The following is a 19,269-nucleotide window of genomic DNA, read 5'->3' as shown; positions in this document are numbered from 1 at the left end:
TTGGAATGGTATTTTTTCACTTTTAATCAATTGGTGGAGGTTGTTTGGTAAGATTGTTTATTTTGTCATTTCAATAAAACAGGATGCTGCTTTTACTACTAAATGCAGTGCTTTGCAAAAACATTAACACCCTATTAAGATTATAAGGATGATCACTTTGCAGAGTATTGCAAAGTGATAACATGATAACTGGTATTGCCCTAGAAGTGGACTATCATAGTACATTAATCTCAATCTGTGTTGATAAAAAGTGTAACACATAATTGGTATTGGTATTGTCAAGCCTGATGTGCTTCCCATTAAATTCCACTGTTTATAGAGAGATTATTTCATTTTTACTCCACTTTGTTGGTCTAACTCATTAAATCCAATATGAATACAATCAAGTTTGTGGCTGCAACCAGAAAAAATGTGGAGAAGTTCATAGAGTTTGCATACTTGCGCTGCATGTCCAGGTCTTACCTTTCTTTCCGTTTTTCTTCTTGGAGGACATCTGCTGCAGACAAAGTGTTACCTGAAGGTAAGGTAATTTTATTTATATAGCACATTTTCAGCAACAAGGCAATTCAAAGTACTTTAAATGAGTTAAAAGGACATACAAACAAAAATAACAAACCAAAGGAAAAAGAGGAAAGGACACATTAAGGCAAATGGCAACATTCAGACAAAACAAAGTGCAAAACAGAGACATGAGTGAAGGCGGTTACGTCAGAGGGCCGTGAAACCAGGTGGCTGAACCTCCTGGCAAAGTCCGATAGAGGTGTTGTTTATCGAGGAATGTACTTGGGAGCGCTCAGCTCCACAGCTCCATGGATACAGGAGGGGGTGAGGTGGGAAGGAGCATTATGTTTACATATCTTCAAGGAGATTGGAAATATGGAGCCCTTCCAAGGCCACACAGGAAAAGCCAATTGAGATACAGAATGTCTTAGGTTGGGAAGATTATACATTTCAATCTTCCCTAAAGTCTCTCCAATACATCTCAGTTCCCAATTATCCAAATTAGTTTGGTCGTTCCACTGAGCCGAAACTAGTTCTTCTCCAAGATCGATTCCAACTCTTTAGTGAGTTTTAGAGTCCTCAGCTGGGCTGCAAGTCTCAGCAAGACTCACTTCCAACTCTGTCCACACTAACAGTCTGAGTGTTGGCTAGTTCAGCCAAGTCCGTCACAAATTTGTCGATAATCCAGGAATCCACAAGCTCCAAACAGCAGAAATCCTGTTATCATGCATAAATCCAGGGTGAATCATGCTGGGTGTGTCTCTGCAGGACAAGAGGGCTCTCCTGTGCCCAGACTTCTCGTCAAGAAAATTTTATCCATTGCACTGCGAGACTAGTTGACCAGATCCATAATTTGTAGATTTGGAGGATGTGCAAAGAAAGGCTCCAAAAATATAGAAAAAGACAGGACAAAAACAGCCCTTGTGATGACTTCCGTTACAGCCACACAAATGTGGTAACATTCAATCACACCACACACAAAAGTCCATTATCAATCTCATCACACTTATATTTTGTTTCTTTATATATAGGATTTAATTTACAGAGTAATTGGTTTTTGTTTAGACTGTTTTCTGGAATAAGTGAACACATTTTAGTTTACACTTTTATATGTTTTACTTGATTTAACTTTCGTTACCTCAGTGCTGCTCCATTCCTTCAGGGGAACAAAGATGAGACTGCAAATTGGTCCGTACCACAGCTCAGCATCAGAAGGGGGAAATGGGATTTTCTTATATAGTTTCAGTTAAGGTTTTGTGTGTTCTCCCATTTGTGTCTTCTGTGTGGCCTGATAAGCAAGTAACCCTTGTGTTATCATTGTAATGGGTCACTTTTGACCCATTACAATGTTTAGCTGTAGAAAAAATACCCTAAACGATCTTTTTCCAACTTGAAATTTTAAGACTTTTCCTAAATGGACCCCATCATTAGAAAAAGTGGTACTTTGTTTTTGTTTATGATTCCATTTGGGCTGTACACCACTAGGGTACAAGGATTGTCTTATGGGTAATTTCTGACCCGTGAATTATAAAACCATTTAAACAGCAGAAAAAAGTTCAAAGGTCACACAAAAACTGTCTCTAATACACGCACACACACATCAAATAAACTGGATTGATGTATGAATTGAATTTGCATTTGACCTGCACCTGCACCTACACCTGCAGCTAGCCAGACTTAATAAAAACAAATTCAGTATAGAGGATATAAAGGTGCCCTAAATCAGAGTCCTACACAAGATTTTGAACATCTTATGGTCAAGATGTTCAAAATCTTGACCATAACATTTTAACATCTTGATCTGCAAGATGAACATAAATACCGCAAAATTATTTTGCAGGATGTTAAACATAAGATTTTGAACATCTTATGTTGAAGATGCTCTTATGTTGAACATCTTTCATATTTCATGTTGAAGGATGTTTCATGAGAGAAGTATTTTCATAATTGATGTCCTAAACAGTATAAAATAATGAACTGTTGACAAAAAAGTTGCAGATTGTTGACTTTTTTCCCTTTCAGTATAGTTAATTCAGAAGTAATTCCTTCACACTTATATAATTACAATAATAGACCTTTACTGTGTAAAAGAAAACTTATGACAGCTGGTTTGTTGTAAAAAGAAAACTGTAATGCTGTGATCATCGTTTCGTGTTGTGTAACAAAAAATACATGATAAAAATGAATTAAATTGAGTTGAATTGATAAATAATAATAATATAATAATAATAATAATTGTTTCATCATGCAAAATAGATTTGGGATTTCAAAATCAAGTAAATTGCTTTATTTGGGGGCTTTTGTTAGGGCGGGTCATTTTTGACCCGTAGGACAAGGGAAGTAAACAGAATGTTAAGATCGCACGAGGGTTAAGTTTCCCCTTTAACTCATTTAGGTAGGTATGTTTGTTTGAGTTAGTCTGAGTTGGATTCTGTTACTTTGACCTTTTTTATAGGCCCAACTTTGTCACTTTTCACTATTTACCCAAGTTTCTGTTTTGAGTGAAATAAAAACCAATTCTTCTTGGACTTAAACCTATCTATCCCTGATTCTCCTTTTACTGCTCAGTCTATCACAGCCCTGTAAGATCCATGACTGAGGAGGAAAAACCTGAAATCCACAGTGAAAGAAATTGAGTAGCTGCTGCAGCTCCTCTCAGCTCTGAGTAATGGATCAGGCGCAGTCTGTTTGCTCCCACGTGACAAAGTGAAGGCAGAATGTAAAAGGAAATCTTATAACAGGGAGAATAAATGTTTTACATGTCAAACAGCTGTTTGTGTCGCATTTTGGCTCAGTTTTCTTTATCTTGCTTTATTATCGCTCCGCTTTCTTTGCCTTATGATGACGAATTTTCTTATTATTTAACAATAATACACAATATGTAAGGCAAAGTCAGATTTTTTTGAGTACCTCTCTTGTTGTACCAAGGAGCTGGTAATGGATTTCTACTAAGACAGTCCCACCTCACGGACACTGGTGAACATCTAGGGAGACTTTGAAATAGTGAACTCATGTAAGTGTCTGGGTGTTCACCTGAACAATGAACTGGACTGAACTCACAACACTGATGCGTTTTACAGGAAGGGTCAGAATAGACTCTACCTGCTGAGAAGACAGACATTTTTCTGGATTGTTCTCCTGAAGACGTTCTTCGGCTCTGTGGTAGCATCACTCATCTTCTACAGTATTTGCTGTGGGAGCAGCAGCTTGTCTACATCGGAAAGGAGACAATTAGATAAGCTCATCAGCAGGAAGTGCTAAGATGGACAGAACTGGCCTGTCCCAGGCGGTGGGAGGCAGAAGGATTATTACTACTGTAAACCTTGTTTTCTTAAATATTGCTTTTAACACATTAATTTTGTGTGAAACTTTGTTTGTGTTGCTGCTGTTAAACCTGAATTTCCCTATGGCGGCACACTAAGGCTGTTTCAATTTATTCAATCTTAATTTAATCTAAATAGGTTGAGTAGATGTTTAAATTATGCTTCTTGTAAAAGTTGTTAGCATTTCTTTATAATTCAGTACATTATAAACATAACACAATATAATCTTTTGTGTGATATCTACTAACCCTTTATGAACAAATAACCTAACTATTTATTTAAATTTTCTCCAAAGTTTGGAAAAGTTATTTTTTTATTTATTTTACTATATATAATAAATACTCTGTAGTTAGACGTTTTTATAGTTCAGAAATGCATTTGTTTCAGGACTTTTCATTTATCCTGAAGCAATGTTTTTTTCTTTTGTTAGTCATTTTCCAGAGAAAATGACGTGCCGCTTGGCCACGCCCTCACCTTACCTGTCTGAACTCTCCTGCTCCTGCCAAGTATGTTCAGACAGAAGTCAACAAGTTGCCTTAAAAGGAACTTCCTGTGCTTCACCTGGAAGAGGAAACAAAGAATAGATCCGATTTCTGACAATGACATGAAACAAACGCTCACTGCTTTCGATCAGGATCATCTTGACAGAGATTCAAGATGTACTTTAATAAATCAGGAAGAATCTCTTTGCGGATTTTACTTTTTCTCATCGTCCTCTCCCTCATTGACGCCCAGAGTAAGTAGAAAAACAAACATATTGAGAGCAGATGTGAATTACTGTAATTTATTGTTAATATAATCGGTGGCGCAACTACACATTATTCAGGTGGAAGGTTGAAGGAGCGTGGACAACATACGCATATAATTTAGGTAAAAGGATAGTATGTTAAGATAGACCTTGTAAGTTATAGTTGAAGTATTATCAAATTCACAAAGAAATAAATTAAGTAATTTAGTTTTGGTCTTGTTTCAGAATACCCAACTGAGGCAACTTTCTGAATACCAGGCAACTTAATGAATTAATTTTTTTTTCTGATGAGGTAACATATTGTGGAGTGCTGGAGAAAGCCACGTTTATATTTAGATATTTTTCTTTATTTCATTTTCTATGTTGAAGCCTTTACATTAAATTATGAGTCTTACCCTGTTAACCTTGTCACTTCAATTCCCTTTTGTCTAATAATTTGCTTGCTGGAATGTTGTTTTCAAATTCAAATTAAAAAATATTTTATTGATCTCAAAGGGAAATTAAATATACTAACTTTCATTAATTCAAAGTATTCAGTTAGATGATGATAGCTGTATGCAGGAAAGATTTCTTGTAGCAGTCTGTATTACAGTGAAATTGAACCAACCTCTGACTGAAGACACTCTGTTTTCCCAAGATATTCTCATGAAGTGGTCAGTCAGGGTTGGCCATAGTTTTCTTGTTTTATATGAAGAATTTATCTCTCCATTTCTTAAATTTGTGACTAGTATGTTTACACAAGATGCTCTCATTCCGAAAACGTGACTGAATTGTCACATAGATCAAATGTCGCTTCCTGAGACCAAGAAGAATGCAACAATTTGTATTTTTACTAAGTAAAATGACAAATATAGTAAGGCAGAGTGACTTGGATAAGTATCTTTAATCCAATTACTATGATGGAAATAGTAACTTTTTCAATTACTTGGTACTGATGAAAGGGGTCATATTATCGTAATGACGTCACTGGTGATGACCATTCGTTGTGTGGTGTTGGCTGCCACAAATGCACAAGTTGTGTTTAGTTTCTCCTATCTTTTCAGCAATTTATGAAAAATAATTATAAGGTCCCTCCATTCCAAAGTTTTCATAACTCATTAACGTACAATTCACTGAAGATAATATTGTTTGATAATTGAAACTACATGAAGAATGTCAAAATCACCCCATCCTCCTACCACATGTTGCAGGTGAAAATATGTTAATAGGCTCCATGTGTATTATAGACCATGTTTAATATCCGTATTTTTGACTTGTTTATCTCTCCTCTCTGATTAAATTATTACTTTGTGATGTTTTCCAGATGTCAAGATAGCCAATATTTTTGTTGTTGGGGGCACCACCATAAACATCATCAACGTTAAAGGCAACGGTTGCACAGTGTGTCAGAAATGCAACATCTGGTCCTGGGATTGGAAAATCGAGTTGAAGTCCAACAGTAAAAATGACATTCAGTTTCGCTGTGAAAGACCTCAAGATTATTTCAAAGTGGAAATTGTGCGCAACATAGGTAAAACTAAATATTTTATGGTTACTTCTTTTCAACTGGTGCTTTATTCAGCTAAATAAAGTTAAAATAAAGTTAAAAATAACTTATTTTGTTGTTCTAAAATAAGTTTATGATGTTTGGTTTACCCAAAACTCATTAATCATCAGGTTGATGATGGAGGACAAAAATCATTTTAAAGCAATCGAAGAGTCCTTGGGTCATCAAGCGTCCATTGCAGCCACTGAATGTGCAGAGGATTTGATAAGATATGAATAACCTACACATTCAGTGCTAGAAAGTTTAAAGATGTAAAAAGTATACTGTATTTGAAATATTAAAGACTCATTTTGACCCATTAAATTAATTACACTTAGTCAACGATTATATTTGTTGGTAATCACACTGATGTTTATTTCCTGAAGATTAAATAAATAGACCTCTTAACACAAACATACATTATGACATTTAGGCTTCATATATTTCATTGTTTCAGCCAATTTTCCCTCTGTACCGGGTCATAGATCAGTTTATGATGTGTACTGCAGGTTCAAAAAGAGGCACCAGAACTATCAGACATAAATGAGCCTGAACTTTATCTACCCAGTTAGCCTCTGGCTCTCAACAAAGGTTTTCTTGGCCTTTTAACAAAGTCATTTTATAGCATAATTTTGAGTTTAAAGTAAAGTAGCTAACAATATACCTCAAATTTATTGTAGTGGTAAAAGAAAAATAAACGTGTGTCTGAGGGCAAGTCGTCAATTTTTGAGGCTTTGAAAACTTTTACTGTTCTACCATCACAGATGTAAATGTGTGAAGTTTCCTAAATATTAACTTGAACTATGTGCTTCTTTCAAAGGAGATTTTCAGTCAGAAAAATATGTAGAATAGCGCCTTAAGGCAGCAGTTAAGTATGGTGGTTGCTCTGTGATGCTTTGGGCCTGCTTTCCTTTCAAAAGCTCTGGGGGCCGTGATAGAATCTGTGATGCCGTGGACCCTTTGAAATACAAGATGAGTTTAGAGGAAAGTCTTGTGATCGCTGCAAGACAATAAAGCAGATATGATCAAATATCTCTGTCTGAATGCTACAACATTGTGAAATCTTATCAAATGCTTTTTTATCAGTAAAATAGAGTTGTACATAAATCCAACTTTTTATGAAGAAAATTTACTCTGTTGAGCAAATCGTTTAAAGTTTGAGCTTCTAATGTGAGAACAAACCAATATGCTGTAAAAAGGCTAAAATTATGTGCATATACTTTCAGAATTTAACTTCTCTCCAAAATATATATTTCTGTTTTGCAGTATGCACCTCAACGTCGTGTGGCCACAACCTCCTTTCTGACTTTGGGCTCTCAAATTTCAATCGCACAATCACCTGGAAATTTGAGGCTGATTCACAAAAATCATTCCAGTTAAACTTTGCTAACACAGGATTGACTCAGATTGCTCCAAGTGACAGCTGTACCAATAAACAGACCTACACTCTCCGAGTAGCAAATATTCTCCTAGGGAAATTCTGCTCACATGGGACCATCAGAAGTGTAACGATCCGAGGTCATGAGAGCTTCTCTCTGGACCTCCCAGCAGGACAGACGCTAAGCAGAGGCCAGTTTAATGTGTCTGTAGTGGAGAAAATAACAAGTAAGTAAGATTGTCTTTTTGTTTTTGTTTAATGTCTTTCTTTTCTGTATCTCCCGCAGTAACATATTTGTGAATTTTCTTTCTTTCTCAGCCCTTGCCAAAATTTCAGTCACATTAGAAGAAGGCTCTTTGTCCTCAACGCTGCTGACACCAAACTACCCAAACAGTTTTCCCAACAATGACCTGATGGAGTGGTATTTTCAGGTCCCCTATAATTATAAAACAGCAATTAAATTCCTGAACCTGAAGCAGCCGACTTGCTTAAAGGACAATGCGGAAGTGACTTACAGAAACGAAGGGACAAGTAGCCAGGTTGTTGGACTTGGTGACGTCCAGCCAGAACAGAAACAGGGAAGCTTCTCACTCAGGCTGAGGAATTGTCAGATGGACACAAGACGTCCTGATGGACTCTCCATGAAACTCACAGTGACTGCTTCCCCAGGTTTGTGTACAACATTACTTCAAATGTTATGATGCAGTGAATGTTGCATGTGGTGCAATGGGAATAGGAGATGGTTTGTTGTTTTAAAGGGGAAGTCTGATAGACCTGAATCCAGAGACTCTTAACTTTTCTGAAGTTGATACAGACTTTGTTTAGTAGTTTAAAGGCTGCTATTATTTGCATCTCCTGTCATCAGTGTTTTATCCATGGTGACTATCAAACCTGTAGATGTTCCTGTTAAAATTCCAGATAATTGAGACTTAACAATGTCTTATTTTCAACCATTTAACTACCATGTGCATCCTTCAATTTTTTTCATATGTCTGTCACAAGAATAGCCTAAATCCAGACCTTTACTTATTTCACTCAAAGGTTATAAAGGTGTTTGTTTTCTGCATCAGGCAGCAGATCTCAACAGCATGACAATCACTAGAATAAATGTGGAAATTAACTGATTTATATGATGAATTATTGACTGGTCACCAGGACATGTGCCAAATAAGAGGAGGAAACTAAGACTCAACGAATGATTTGACTAAATTATGAAGCAAATGTGAACATTTGCTTAATTTTGTTCATTTTCAGTTTTGGAGGTTCAATCAGCGTCAAGATGTTTCAATATTTGAGATGCCAAAAATCAGTGTTGAGGCTCAGCATGACATTAGTAAAAAGTTTGGTTTGAAAAGAGATTGTGTGAATGTAGGCATAACCTTTGCAACTTGAACTTTCCAAAATAAAAGCTCTTGATAAACCAATTTAGTTATTAGCTGGTGTACAATATTGTGTAATTATTAGCATCTGCTGAAGATCAAATTAAACCCAGAAGAGACATTACATGACTTAATGAGTGTCCTCATTAATGAAGCCTGAGCTGACTGATTTCTGTTTTTTACTAAGATAAAATGAAAGAAAAAACATCTGAAATGCCAAAGTTACAGATGTGAGTAATTGATTCATTTTTCTATTCATTTAATTCCTAATAGTTGGAAACATGAGCAATTTTGAGCCAACAAAGAGAAATGAGGAGAAAGGTAACGTTTTCCTGAATTCATCAGAAGTTTTAAACATAGGTGCTGAAAGAAAATTGATTAAATTTGGGATTTGTTCTCTTTTCCTCTTTTAGACACTCATCTGCAGACCACACTTGGTGTTTTGGCTGCTCTGGTTGTCAGTGCTGCTGTAGTGCTGATGGTGGTTTACATTATGATGAGGTGAGTTCTTCAGCTTATTTATTTATTCATTGTAAACCTAATGTGATCTGCTTAGATGCACATTGCCTCACTTCTTTGTTTTGCACAGTTTGTCATGATAAATCACAACACATTTTTGATGAGTTAAGTCGTTTCTGTTTTATTTTTGTTCAGTCCTTCTTAGTGTCTATGTTTATTTTTGGTTTCTAGTTATTCTTATTTTCTGTAGTTTTATTATGCTTCTTCAGTCTAGTTATTCTTTAGTGTTAGATTTAATTCCTAATCCCCTGTGCACTCTTCCTCGTCCCCGAGTCCAGGTGTTTTGTTCAGCATTCAACCTCTTCAGTATTTAAGCACCTTATTCTCAGTCACTACTCGCGGGTTCCTTTCGTGTATTCCTAACACTTCGTCCCTCCACCCAGTGTTTTTCTCGTGTTTCCTTAGCGTAGTTATGTTGAGATGAAGTTTCATGATGCACTGAGGCATTTTATCCCATTGTTCGGCTCATGAGCCGATGTGCCTTCATTTGCTCTACTGCGACATCATGTGGACAATGTGAAAACAACGTGATGTGTGAAGCCTTAAACTGAATAAACAAAGGCGTTTGTGATACAAATACATAAATTCTGATTATTGTCTTAATCGGTTTAAAAGAAATAATGGCTGGATCAGAAAGAAAACTAGAAACAAATCGCTTTAGCCAGGCAAGATTAAAGCGTTGCATTGGGGTGGAAGTATAATAAAAACCCGAAAGAAATAATAACATCATTAACTTCTAAAAAATAGAAAAGAGTTTAAAGACATTCTGCTTCTATTAACACTTACCCTTTCAGTGTCGGGGGGGGGGGGGGCAGAATCAGCTCTTTATTGTTTTGTTTTTTTCTGCAAAAAAAGGAAGAAGAAAAAAGAGCCCAGGATGGAGGTGTCAGTCTACAATTCAGGCGACACCAACATCCAGACAAGACTCGAGAACTTCCCAGAAGACTGTGAGGACGGTATTTACTCCCAAATTGACGAAACACTAATCTACTCGCACTTTTTACAAAAAGACGCTGCTTATAACATGTATGAGCTCTGTGAACTTACGCCTGAGTCGAAAAGGAAACCAGTCAGTGACAAAAGGGGTGATGACAGCAATGTGACGCTCTTCCAATCTCAACAAGGACACACGATTCCCAACAACTACATGGAGTTCAATGTAGACAATGTGGAGCAAAAAAACAACAAGGATCATCCTCCAGCTCTGCAACCACGAAGGCTGAAGGAAGGCGACTGAGCAGATGATTCAGTTCAGCTTTTGGTTTTCCACTGGACCTTCTTGACCCTTTAGATTTTACTTCCTCGACATGTGTATCATTGTTGGTGTTTTTGTTTCTCTGAGGGGGTTTTTATGTTGTTTTTTCCCAGTGATGTTTTTAAGACATTGCTGGAGTTATTATGTCTCTTATCTCATATGACCAAACTTTTTTTTTAGTTTCTTTCTTCCATATTTAACTAGTATGAATAAATCTGAAGTCACTCACTGGGGTGCTCTTTTTCCACTTGTGAAATCGTATTAATGTTTTTAAACAAATTGTTAGGTTCTGGGATTTTAGTTTGTTCCTTTGGGTTGCTGAGTTATCTCCCTACTAGATGGAGTCCGAGAGGTGGCGGGCTGTGGCTTCATCGATGACGTCATCATCACACCGGAGGCTGATCATCTCATTTACGGCAGCATAAGAAGGGTGGAAGGGTGGAACGCCGGTACTTCGACGCCAGAGTGTCAACCGTAGATGGTTCCTCCAGATTCAAATGTTATAGATATTGAGATTTGTTAAATCAGTGATTCTTCAGAATAGGGACAAAATGGGTTTTAATTTTCCCATTTTTTTTTTTTTATTATTTCTCAACCTTATGTATGCAAATATGACAAATAATGTTTAGAAAATGTAAAGATGCTAAGGTGCAGGCTCCCAGTTGCAAATTTAAAAAAAAAAATTAATTTTTAATTGACCTGACCCAGAACTTTGTCATCAACATCTGACAAAAATGAATATAAAATTATTTTTAAAATACCCCATTAGTGATATTTTTACTCATTTTACAGACAAATGCTTCTCAAGAAACAAAATAAATATTATTTAAAACCAAAAACAACAAAAAGTCCATCTGACGGAGTTGACAGTGCATGACGGAGTTGACAGAACTGAAGGTGGTGACAAACTAGTAATGCAATTTATGTAAAATACATTAAAATGAATTAATTGCACAATTAAGTGAGATTTGACAACAATTTCACTGAAAGAATCACAAAAACTCTGATGGAGTTGACATCTGACGGAGTTGATGAAATGCCAAACTATCTCGATCTCTCATTAAAGAGATCATTATGAAACAAATGTGCCGATTCACCTGTGGGTCCTGGAATCCGGGTCGCAGGTCCTGGAAACATCAGTCCCGTCTGGAGCTCATATGGAGAGAACCCTATTTAACCTTAGCAGTTGTTTTTGTTAATTGCTATACTAAGTTTACATGGCTTCCCGTGACTACAACTCTGTTTATAAACCTTAGAAATATATATAAAGATCACTTAAAGGTGAAATAAATTAATAGTGGGGGTAAATATTGTTTTCATGAGTAACTGTAGCTAATAAAACAATTCCAATACATCGATTAAACACACTTGGTCATTGCTTCCATGATTGTTCTTCCATTTGTATAATATGACAAATTATGTCATAATTTTATGACATTTACTTTATTAAAAGTAGATGAGCTCAAAACTATGTTGGTTTTCAGGTTCATCACCTTGTTTATAAAAAAGCTGAGGAGCAATGCAGTCGTCACTTGACGTCAATAAAACATGATGTGCTGAATAATCCTACTGAATAAACACTGATTGAAAGGGGGAAAAAAATCTATTTCCGCAAAGATAAAACATGCAGGATGCCGGCCCTCGAGTACAGACTTCGGGCACTTCATTGAAGCAACAAGTATTAAAAAAGCCACACATTTAAAAAGTAGACATTTGTTGATATGTCTCAAATGGAATCATATATAAGTTATATTGGGTGGCCTAAGCCTAAAAAATAAAAGTCAGTCAACAAACACAGATTTCCAACACGTAGTGTGCATTTATAATTTTTCATTTATGATACAAGAGGATGGAAGCTGGCTGACAGCAGGGCACCAAAATAAAGATTTCCTGAAAAGATCAGATTGTAGACTTTTTGGTAAATCCTGTCCTAATGTAAAATATGACAGGTTACTGGATTAAGGAAATGTCTAGTATGCTATCACACATCATTTTTGAGAATTTGGAAACAGTTGCTTTTTATTTCCCAAAGTTATGGGGGGAGAAGAGGAGAGAATGGATATTTTGGCTGCCTGAAATGATCTGTTCCCCCTCTGGTTACATTTGCTATTTATTTGATAAAGTTAGGAGGGGGAACATAATATTTTAGCCGCCTGAAATAATGTGTTCCCCCTACATAAAATGGAAGACGCTGCTTGACATGATCGAAGCGGGAGACGCTGCTTGAAATGATCTCTTGCATCTGAGGGTAAAAAGAAGGGGCCGAGCCACAGCTAAACGGCTTTCATGACAGCAGGCCGAGGTAGAAGGACGGGGAATTGCAAAGCTGTGGCGTGCAGATGAACAGATTGAACCCAGCTGGACACCGGCTGACAGCTTGGGTGTAGATCCTTTTATACAGAGCTTGATTGATGAGTGGATGCGCTGGGTGAGGTCCAGCGCTGAGGTTGGAGATGAGCATGACACCGATGGAGAAAGGAGAGGACGGAGTCTTCCAGCTTGAACTTTCGCTATTAGCTCCATTTTAAGATGTATTTGTGAACAAACAGAGCTAAAACTCAGAGATCTAACTGACAGCATCTGATTGTGGTAACAAAACAATCTAACTATAAATATTGTTCTTTGAACTCTTACAAAGTAAACTTGCCAGCTCCTTAAAACCTTAAATTCAAGTGTTACACTATTTTAAATCTTTTATCTATGCTGAAGCCATTAAATCAAATTTAACTGCATTGATATTCTCTTATTTAATTTATGCCTTGGGCCAGTTATAAATGTGATCAGCATTGCATTGTGTTCAGAGATCAATGAACTGATGACTTAATTTGGATTTAACAGAATCGCAAATAACTGATATTTTTTTAAATTGTGTATTTTTTATTTGTTGTTTTTTAGATTCTATAGTTTTGGGTTTAAGTATTGTCAGCAATGTCTTCCAGTAGCAATTACACAGTAATACCTTACGTTTCCTGTCAACATCTACAAAACCCCAGTGGACAGCCTTGGTGCCCCAAGCCTAGCAAGTTTTCTGAAGGAAACCCTGCACATGCCATGCAATGTTGCAGTTTCTCACATTCAGTTGTGTGTATGTTGGAAGGACTGTACAAATTAGTTGTATCTTGGTCAGATCAGGAATTGCTGCATATTTGTTGACTCATCATTGATGATACAAATCTTCCATGTCACAACATCCCAAAAGTGCTCTAAAGGACTGAGATTTACTGATTTGGAGTGTTACGGGCCCCCTCAAAGGCCATTAAAGAAGAATGAGTGGATACAATACCAGTAACCATTTGAAGTACTTTTGAGGCCTTTATTTTTAAAACACAAGTCAAGAGTATGTGGACAGAAGCCCAGGCATGTTGGCATATGCCCGGGAACCGCTGAACTGACATGTGCACGCCTCCTTCTGGCCCTCTGTCATGCACAGTTCTCCTTCAAGCATGGACCCATCAATCCCTTCAGGTGTAGGCGAGTGCTCCAAGGTGTGGACCCCCTTCAAGTGTGGGTGAGTGGCTCCCCTCCAAGTATTGAGCCAGAACCTCGTGCATCTGGCTCAAATCTCCACTTGTCTCACACGTTGGCCATGTGGAACGGAAGCCCCTTGTACTAATAGACCAAAGTCCCCATCTGACCCTTGGAGCCTCCCATTCTGGTACCTTAATGGAAGCACAGACAGCAGTTACAGGAGGACATTGGAGTACAGTGAATTCATTGAAATTTTGATCAGTGAGGAAGATAACAAATTTTTTTTGAGAGAAACTTCCTGCAAAACCGGACTTGGGATAACGACCTGTCTCCTAGAAACACCTGATCGCTTTGGTCGTCCTTCATTGAAAACCTTGAATCGCTCTTAGTCTGATCCCTCCCCAATGGCAACCTGTCCTGGGAAGCCTCACTACTGGCTGAAGCCCAAGACAAAATCTCCATCTGGGTCATTGGGATGCTCAAACCCCTCCACCACGTTAAGGTGGCGATTCTGCGGAGGGGTCACCAGCAGATCGCGATGGATGTTTAATCCAAGGGATCCCCCATCCTGAGCAAGCACAAGGCAACAGTGGAGAGGAAAACTCCCTTTAAAAGGAGAAACCTCCAGCAGAACCAGGCTCAGGATGAGCAGCTATCTGCCGAGGCTGGCTGGCTTCAAGAGGGCAAAAATAAAAAAACAAACACAATCATGTCAGCAAACCTCTGAAAGAAGAAAGACAGATTTAGTAACAATATTAGTTTACATTACACAAGTTAAAAAAGGGACATAAAGGAAAGTAGTGCTGCTGCACTGTTTACAGAGTTTATGTTTGAATATGTTAATGCTCTCAGACAGTTTGTGTTAAATGTAACAACAGTTTATGTAAAAGTGTCAGTGTTTTCATTTTAAATGGTGCAAAAAAAAATAAAAACTTAAATTCACAACATGGAATTGTAGAGGTTGCCAATCCATCCCAGGGCAACACAGTGACACACAGGACAAACCACCATGCAGCACACACTCACAAGTAAGGAGAATTTGAACGGGCAAACTAGCAGTCATGTTTTTACTGTGGGAGGAAGCCGGAGTACCCGGAGAGAACCCACGCATGCCACTTTTACTATCTCTGAACCTCGTTGCTGAAAGGCAACAGTTATATCAACTGCGCCATTGTGCAACTCCTTAGGACAATCTAAGTAATATCTGGACAGACCAATTGACCTAACAGTCATGTTTTTACTGTGGGAGGAAGCCGGAGTACCCAGAGAGAACCCACGCATACCACTTTTATTATCGCTGAACCTCTTTGCTTAAAGGCAACAGCGATATCAACTGCACATTGTGCAGCCCTCATATTCAATCCATTAGAACAAAGTCTAGACTATTTCAGTATAAATGGACTATGGGAATATACATCATTCCTGCAAAACTGAATAATTTAACCCCATCATTCTAAATTTGTGTATGCATGGTGGAGAAAGAGGCACTATTACATTGCTTAGGACAATGCAATAAAACCAGGGTTTTTTGGGAGAAGGTTAAGAAAATAAGAATTATTTCAAAAGATGTTTTAATGGATCCTGCTCTATTTAGAGGGAGATAGGGCGATCAACCATGCAATACACACTCACACCTAAGTAATATTTGGACAGACCAATTGACCTAACAGTCATGGTTTTACTGTGGGAGGAAGCCGGAGTACCCGGAGAGAACCCACGCATGCCACTTTTATTATCGCTGAACCTTTTTTCTGCAAAGCAACAGCGCTATGGACTGCGCCATTGTGCAGACCTCATATGCATGGTGGAGAAAGGGGTACTATTACATTGCTTAGGACAATGCAACAAAACCAGGGCTTTTTGGGAGAAGGTTAAGAAAATAAGAATTATTTCAAAAGATGTTTTAATGGATCCTGCTCTATTTAGAGAGAGACAGGGCGATCAACCATGCAATACACACTCACACCCAAGTAAAATTTGGACAGAACAATTGACCTAACAGTCATGGTTTTACTGTGGGAGGAAGCCGGAGTACCCGGAGAGAACCCACGCATGCCACTTTTACTATCTCTGAACCTCGTTGCTGAAAGGCAACAGTCCTATCAAGTGCGCCACTGTGCAGACCCATTGTGCAGCCCTCATTCCCAATCCATTAGAACAAAACCTAGACTATTACAGTATAAGTGGATGATGAGAATATACATCACTTTTTCCTCCCCTTTAATCTTTTACCCCTTTCCTCCTTGTTGTCATCTTCATTCAGCAAGTACACCATGGACTCTAAAGTTATATAGGCAGGTGTATTTGGGATTACCCCAGTTGCTCTTGACCTTTAGATTTACTTGTGTGAAGGGGCCAATGTTTTCAGCCTGTAAGCCAAGAGAGATACAACTTAGGGAGGTTAGATTGATAATCCATAGTTACAAATAGATAACAGAAACAAAGAAGATCCGTCTTAAAGTGCAAAAAAGCCTAGTTCAACTGGTCTTGCTGTAAATGTATTTTGCATAGATTTTCTTGAGATAGCAAGGCAAATATACTGATATTTTGCTAACCAGAAAACAAAATGTTATGTAGTAACACTGTGATTTTATTCTTTGTTATCAAGAGACAACAAAATGATTGATTTGTGATAAGTGTTGTGACTTTTTTACACATATATGTTTATTAGCGACTATCAAACAAAGTCGCCGAGCGGCTGAGTAGGGGAGTTGGTTGTTGACGCGCAAGCTGATCAAAACGTAAATCCAAGCTGCAGTTGCAACGATTTTATTGTCCATATCCAAGCAAAACAGTATTGAAAAGCTGCATAAAAACGGATCCGTAGAATCAAACAGTGATCAAAGACAGGTGATCTACAATCACTAATAACACCACGTGATCCCGTGCTACACCTATCCACAACAATGTTGTTAAGTACAATTTGCATTATAAGTGACTTATTTACAATTGTATGTTAAGCATACTTTACATGATGATGATTATTAATTGAATTTAACATGACTGTGTATAATTACAAAAGCTGAAGTGCGAGGCATGATTTATTTGGATAGAGGAAGTCTTTTATTTTGAAGAATGCTTAACAGGATCTGGTTCTGTATTTTGTCAATGTCTTGCTTCTGTTGATTTTGGTTGCTAGGTAACGAACAGCTGTTGCTGTTTCTCCTCAATAAAAAGTGAACAGAAATGTTCAGTAAAAGAAATCAGAGTCTCTGTCCTGACTGAAGAAGCTTCCACTCCGTAACAATAAGAGGTTCATTTTTTTGTCAAGACATAATAAAAGTCTTATTAATAAAACATAATAAAAGCCTTTTTAATGAGATTTATGCCAAGAAAAAAAATATTTTCCTCCTTAAATGATGGCCAAAAAAAAATCAACAGTTTCTTGCATCTGTTCAAGTTCATCGCTCTCTGTGTTTTGGAATAATTAGGGTTCAATAACAAAACTTGTGCATGTAGGTGGGGCATGGTGTTGCATTTAGGCACTATTTCTAGACAACATAATTGCTACAAACTTGACTGACTAATTTTTCAATGCTATCAGTTACATTCTCACTCAATACTCTGGAACTGCAGAATTAACATAATATTTTATGGTTTAAATAGAAATTTTCATTGGAGTATTTTGAATGAACAATAATACTGTATCTGCCATTTTATTTAAAGTGGGGTTTTTTTATATTGAATGCTAGTAATACCCAGTGAAGAAACCTGTGGTTGCATGTTAAGAAAGATGCTCAATATTTATAACAGGATCAGTCACTCTGGGCTTCTGTAATAACTGTATTTGGTTAATAAAATGTTAATTTGACATATTTACAGGAAGTTTGAAGGTCTGTAATTGGTCTCCATCTTCATCATAAAGGAAAGTCCCCAAATGACTCTCCTCATCTTCTAAATGCTTCTTTCCCTGAGACAAAATTAGATGGAAAAGCAGTTTATTATGTTTTTTCTATATATGTGAAAGTTGGTGTCTCTAAAAACATATCAGATCCTGAGATGAGCAGAAAATTCATTAGTGCAGACAGAAAGTTTGAATAGTTTAGAATGTGATCAAATGATGTCCTACTGAATCATTACTATCACATTTTAAAGGCTAAAATATACTACAGGTGGATATATATGTTTCACAGTTTTGACACTCATTTTACTTGACTTACATAGACAGAAAATTCTCTAGGGGCACTAGAGATTGAGGAAGTGGGGGATACCGTCTTTGTAATATGTCCCAGGGACACATGCGTTATGTTGGCTTTGTGGGACAGAGCAATGTCTAAACGTCCTGGAAAATCTGCAAAGGCCCAGCATTGTCCTGGATTCAAATGTGTTCTTCCCTGAAAACAGAGAACAAAACAAAGTTTAGGTGGGGTACCAAGACTAAGAGAAAAGAAAATCCTCAAGCCTAATATTATATCAAAAAGAAACACCACATTTCCTGAAACTTATTTAATGATCTTAATGTCATTCAAACCTTAATAACAACGTTTGGGCCCATAGGTGGTAGCCTGAAAGATGTTCCAAACAATCGACACGCTCTGTGGCTCTGATACGGTTTCGATGTCGTTTTGGCTAAAATCATTGCTCCTGTTCACAAAACACAAAATCAGAAATAATGTGAGTCAGAAAATTGTAATACTGAAAAGTTGAAAACTAGTTTATGATTTTATTTATAATGGTTCACCTTGAGACTCCAGAGCAAAGTTGGGCCACAGATTTGCTTGTGGTAGAAGGTAGTCAAGCTTTGACTCCATCAACTGCAGCTTGGAGAGACGTCCCTGATCCTTACTTCCAGAGATTGTAACCTGTACACAATATAATAGTTAACTGCTTGTTCTCATGTTTGCTTAGAATATTTAAATCAGTAAGATTAGGAAGAGAAAGCCTACCATGTCTGTTAGAGTTGGTGTTACAGGTAACTCTGAAGGTCGCGAGTGCAGGGAAATAATCCAACGAATACAAGCTGATGAACATGAGCAGATGATGTGAGATAACATTTAAAATACAGACTTTCTATAACACTTCCAAACTGACTGTTTGTAGAAGGAGAGTATTTACCAAAAGCGACAAAAACACCAATGATGACGACAAAGACGTTTTGTTGGTGAATGACATTCACCTCTTGACTCTCTCTAAATGTCCCCTCCCGATTTACAGGTCGGTTTACAGGGCGACC

General features: G+C 37.4%; 2 protein-coding genes across 2 annotated transcripts; one reads left to right on the top strand and one right to left on the bottom strand.

Annotated features, from left to right (window-relative positions):
* The first annotated feature begins 4,363 nt into the window (after positions 1–4,363).
* On the top strand, positions 4,364–10,856 carry LOC106923113 (CUB domain-containing protein 1-like). The gene is made up of 7 exons (XM_014996002.2): positions 4,364–4,560; positions 5,876–6,082; positions 7,364–7,702; positions 7,794–8,144; positions 9,128–9,175; positions 9,268–9,355; positions 10,229–10,856. The coding sequence occupies exons 1-7, from the start codon at positions 4,482–4,484 to the stop codon at positions 10,608–10,610; spliced, it is 1,494 nt and encodes a 497-aa protein (XP_014851488.2). The 5' UTR covers positions 4,364–4,481; the 3' UTR covers positions 10,611–10,856.
* Positions 10,857–15,324: 4,468 nt separating this feature from the next.
* On the bottom strand, positions 15,325–18,953 carry LOC148155073 (SUN domain-containing protein 3-like). The gene is made up of 5 exons (XM_088013815.1): positions 18,778–18,953; positions 18,568–18,680; positions 18,257–18,430; positions 17,917–18,006; positions 15,325–16,465 (listed from the first exon to the last, which is right to left on the bottom strand). The coding sequence occupies exons 1-5, from the start codon at positions 18,845–18,847 to the stop codon at positions 16,352–16,354; spliced, it is 561 nt and encodes a 186-aa protein (XP_087869941.1). The 5' UTR covers positions 18,848–18,953; the 3' UTR covers positions 15,325–16,351.
* Between the last annotated feature and the right edge of the window lie 316 nt (positions 18,954–19,269).

The sequence above is a fragment of the Poecilia mexicana genome, unplaced genomic scaffold (assembly GCF_051168715.1).
Source record: "Poecilia mexicana isolate PSO_F unplaced genomic scaffold, ASM5116871v1 scaffold_16, whole genome shotgun sequence".
In the NCBI taxonomy this organism is placed as follows: Eukaryota; Metazoa; Chordata; class Actinopteri; order Cyprinodontiformes; family Poeciliidae; genus Poecilia; species Poecilia mexicana.
This window is presented reverse-complemented; position numbering and strand designations above follow the sequence as displayed.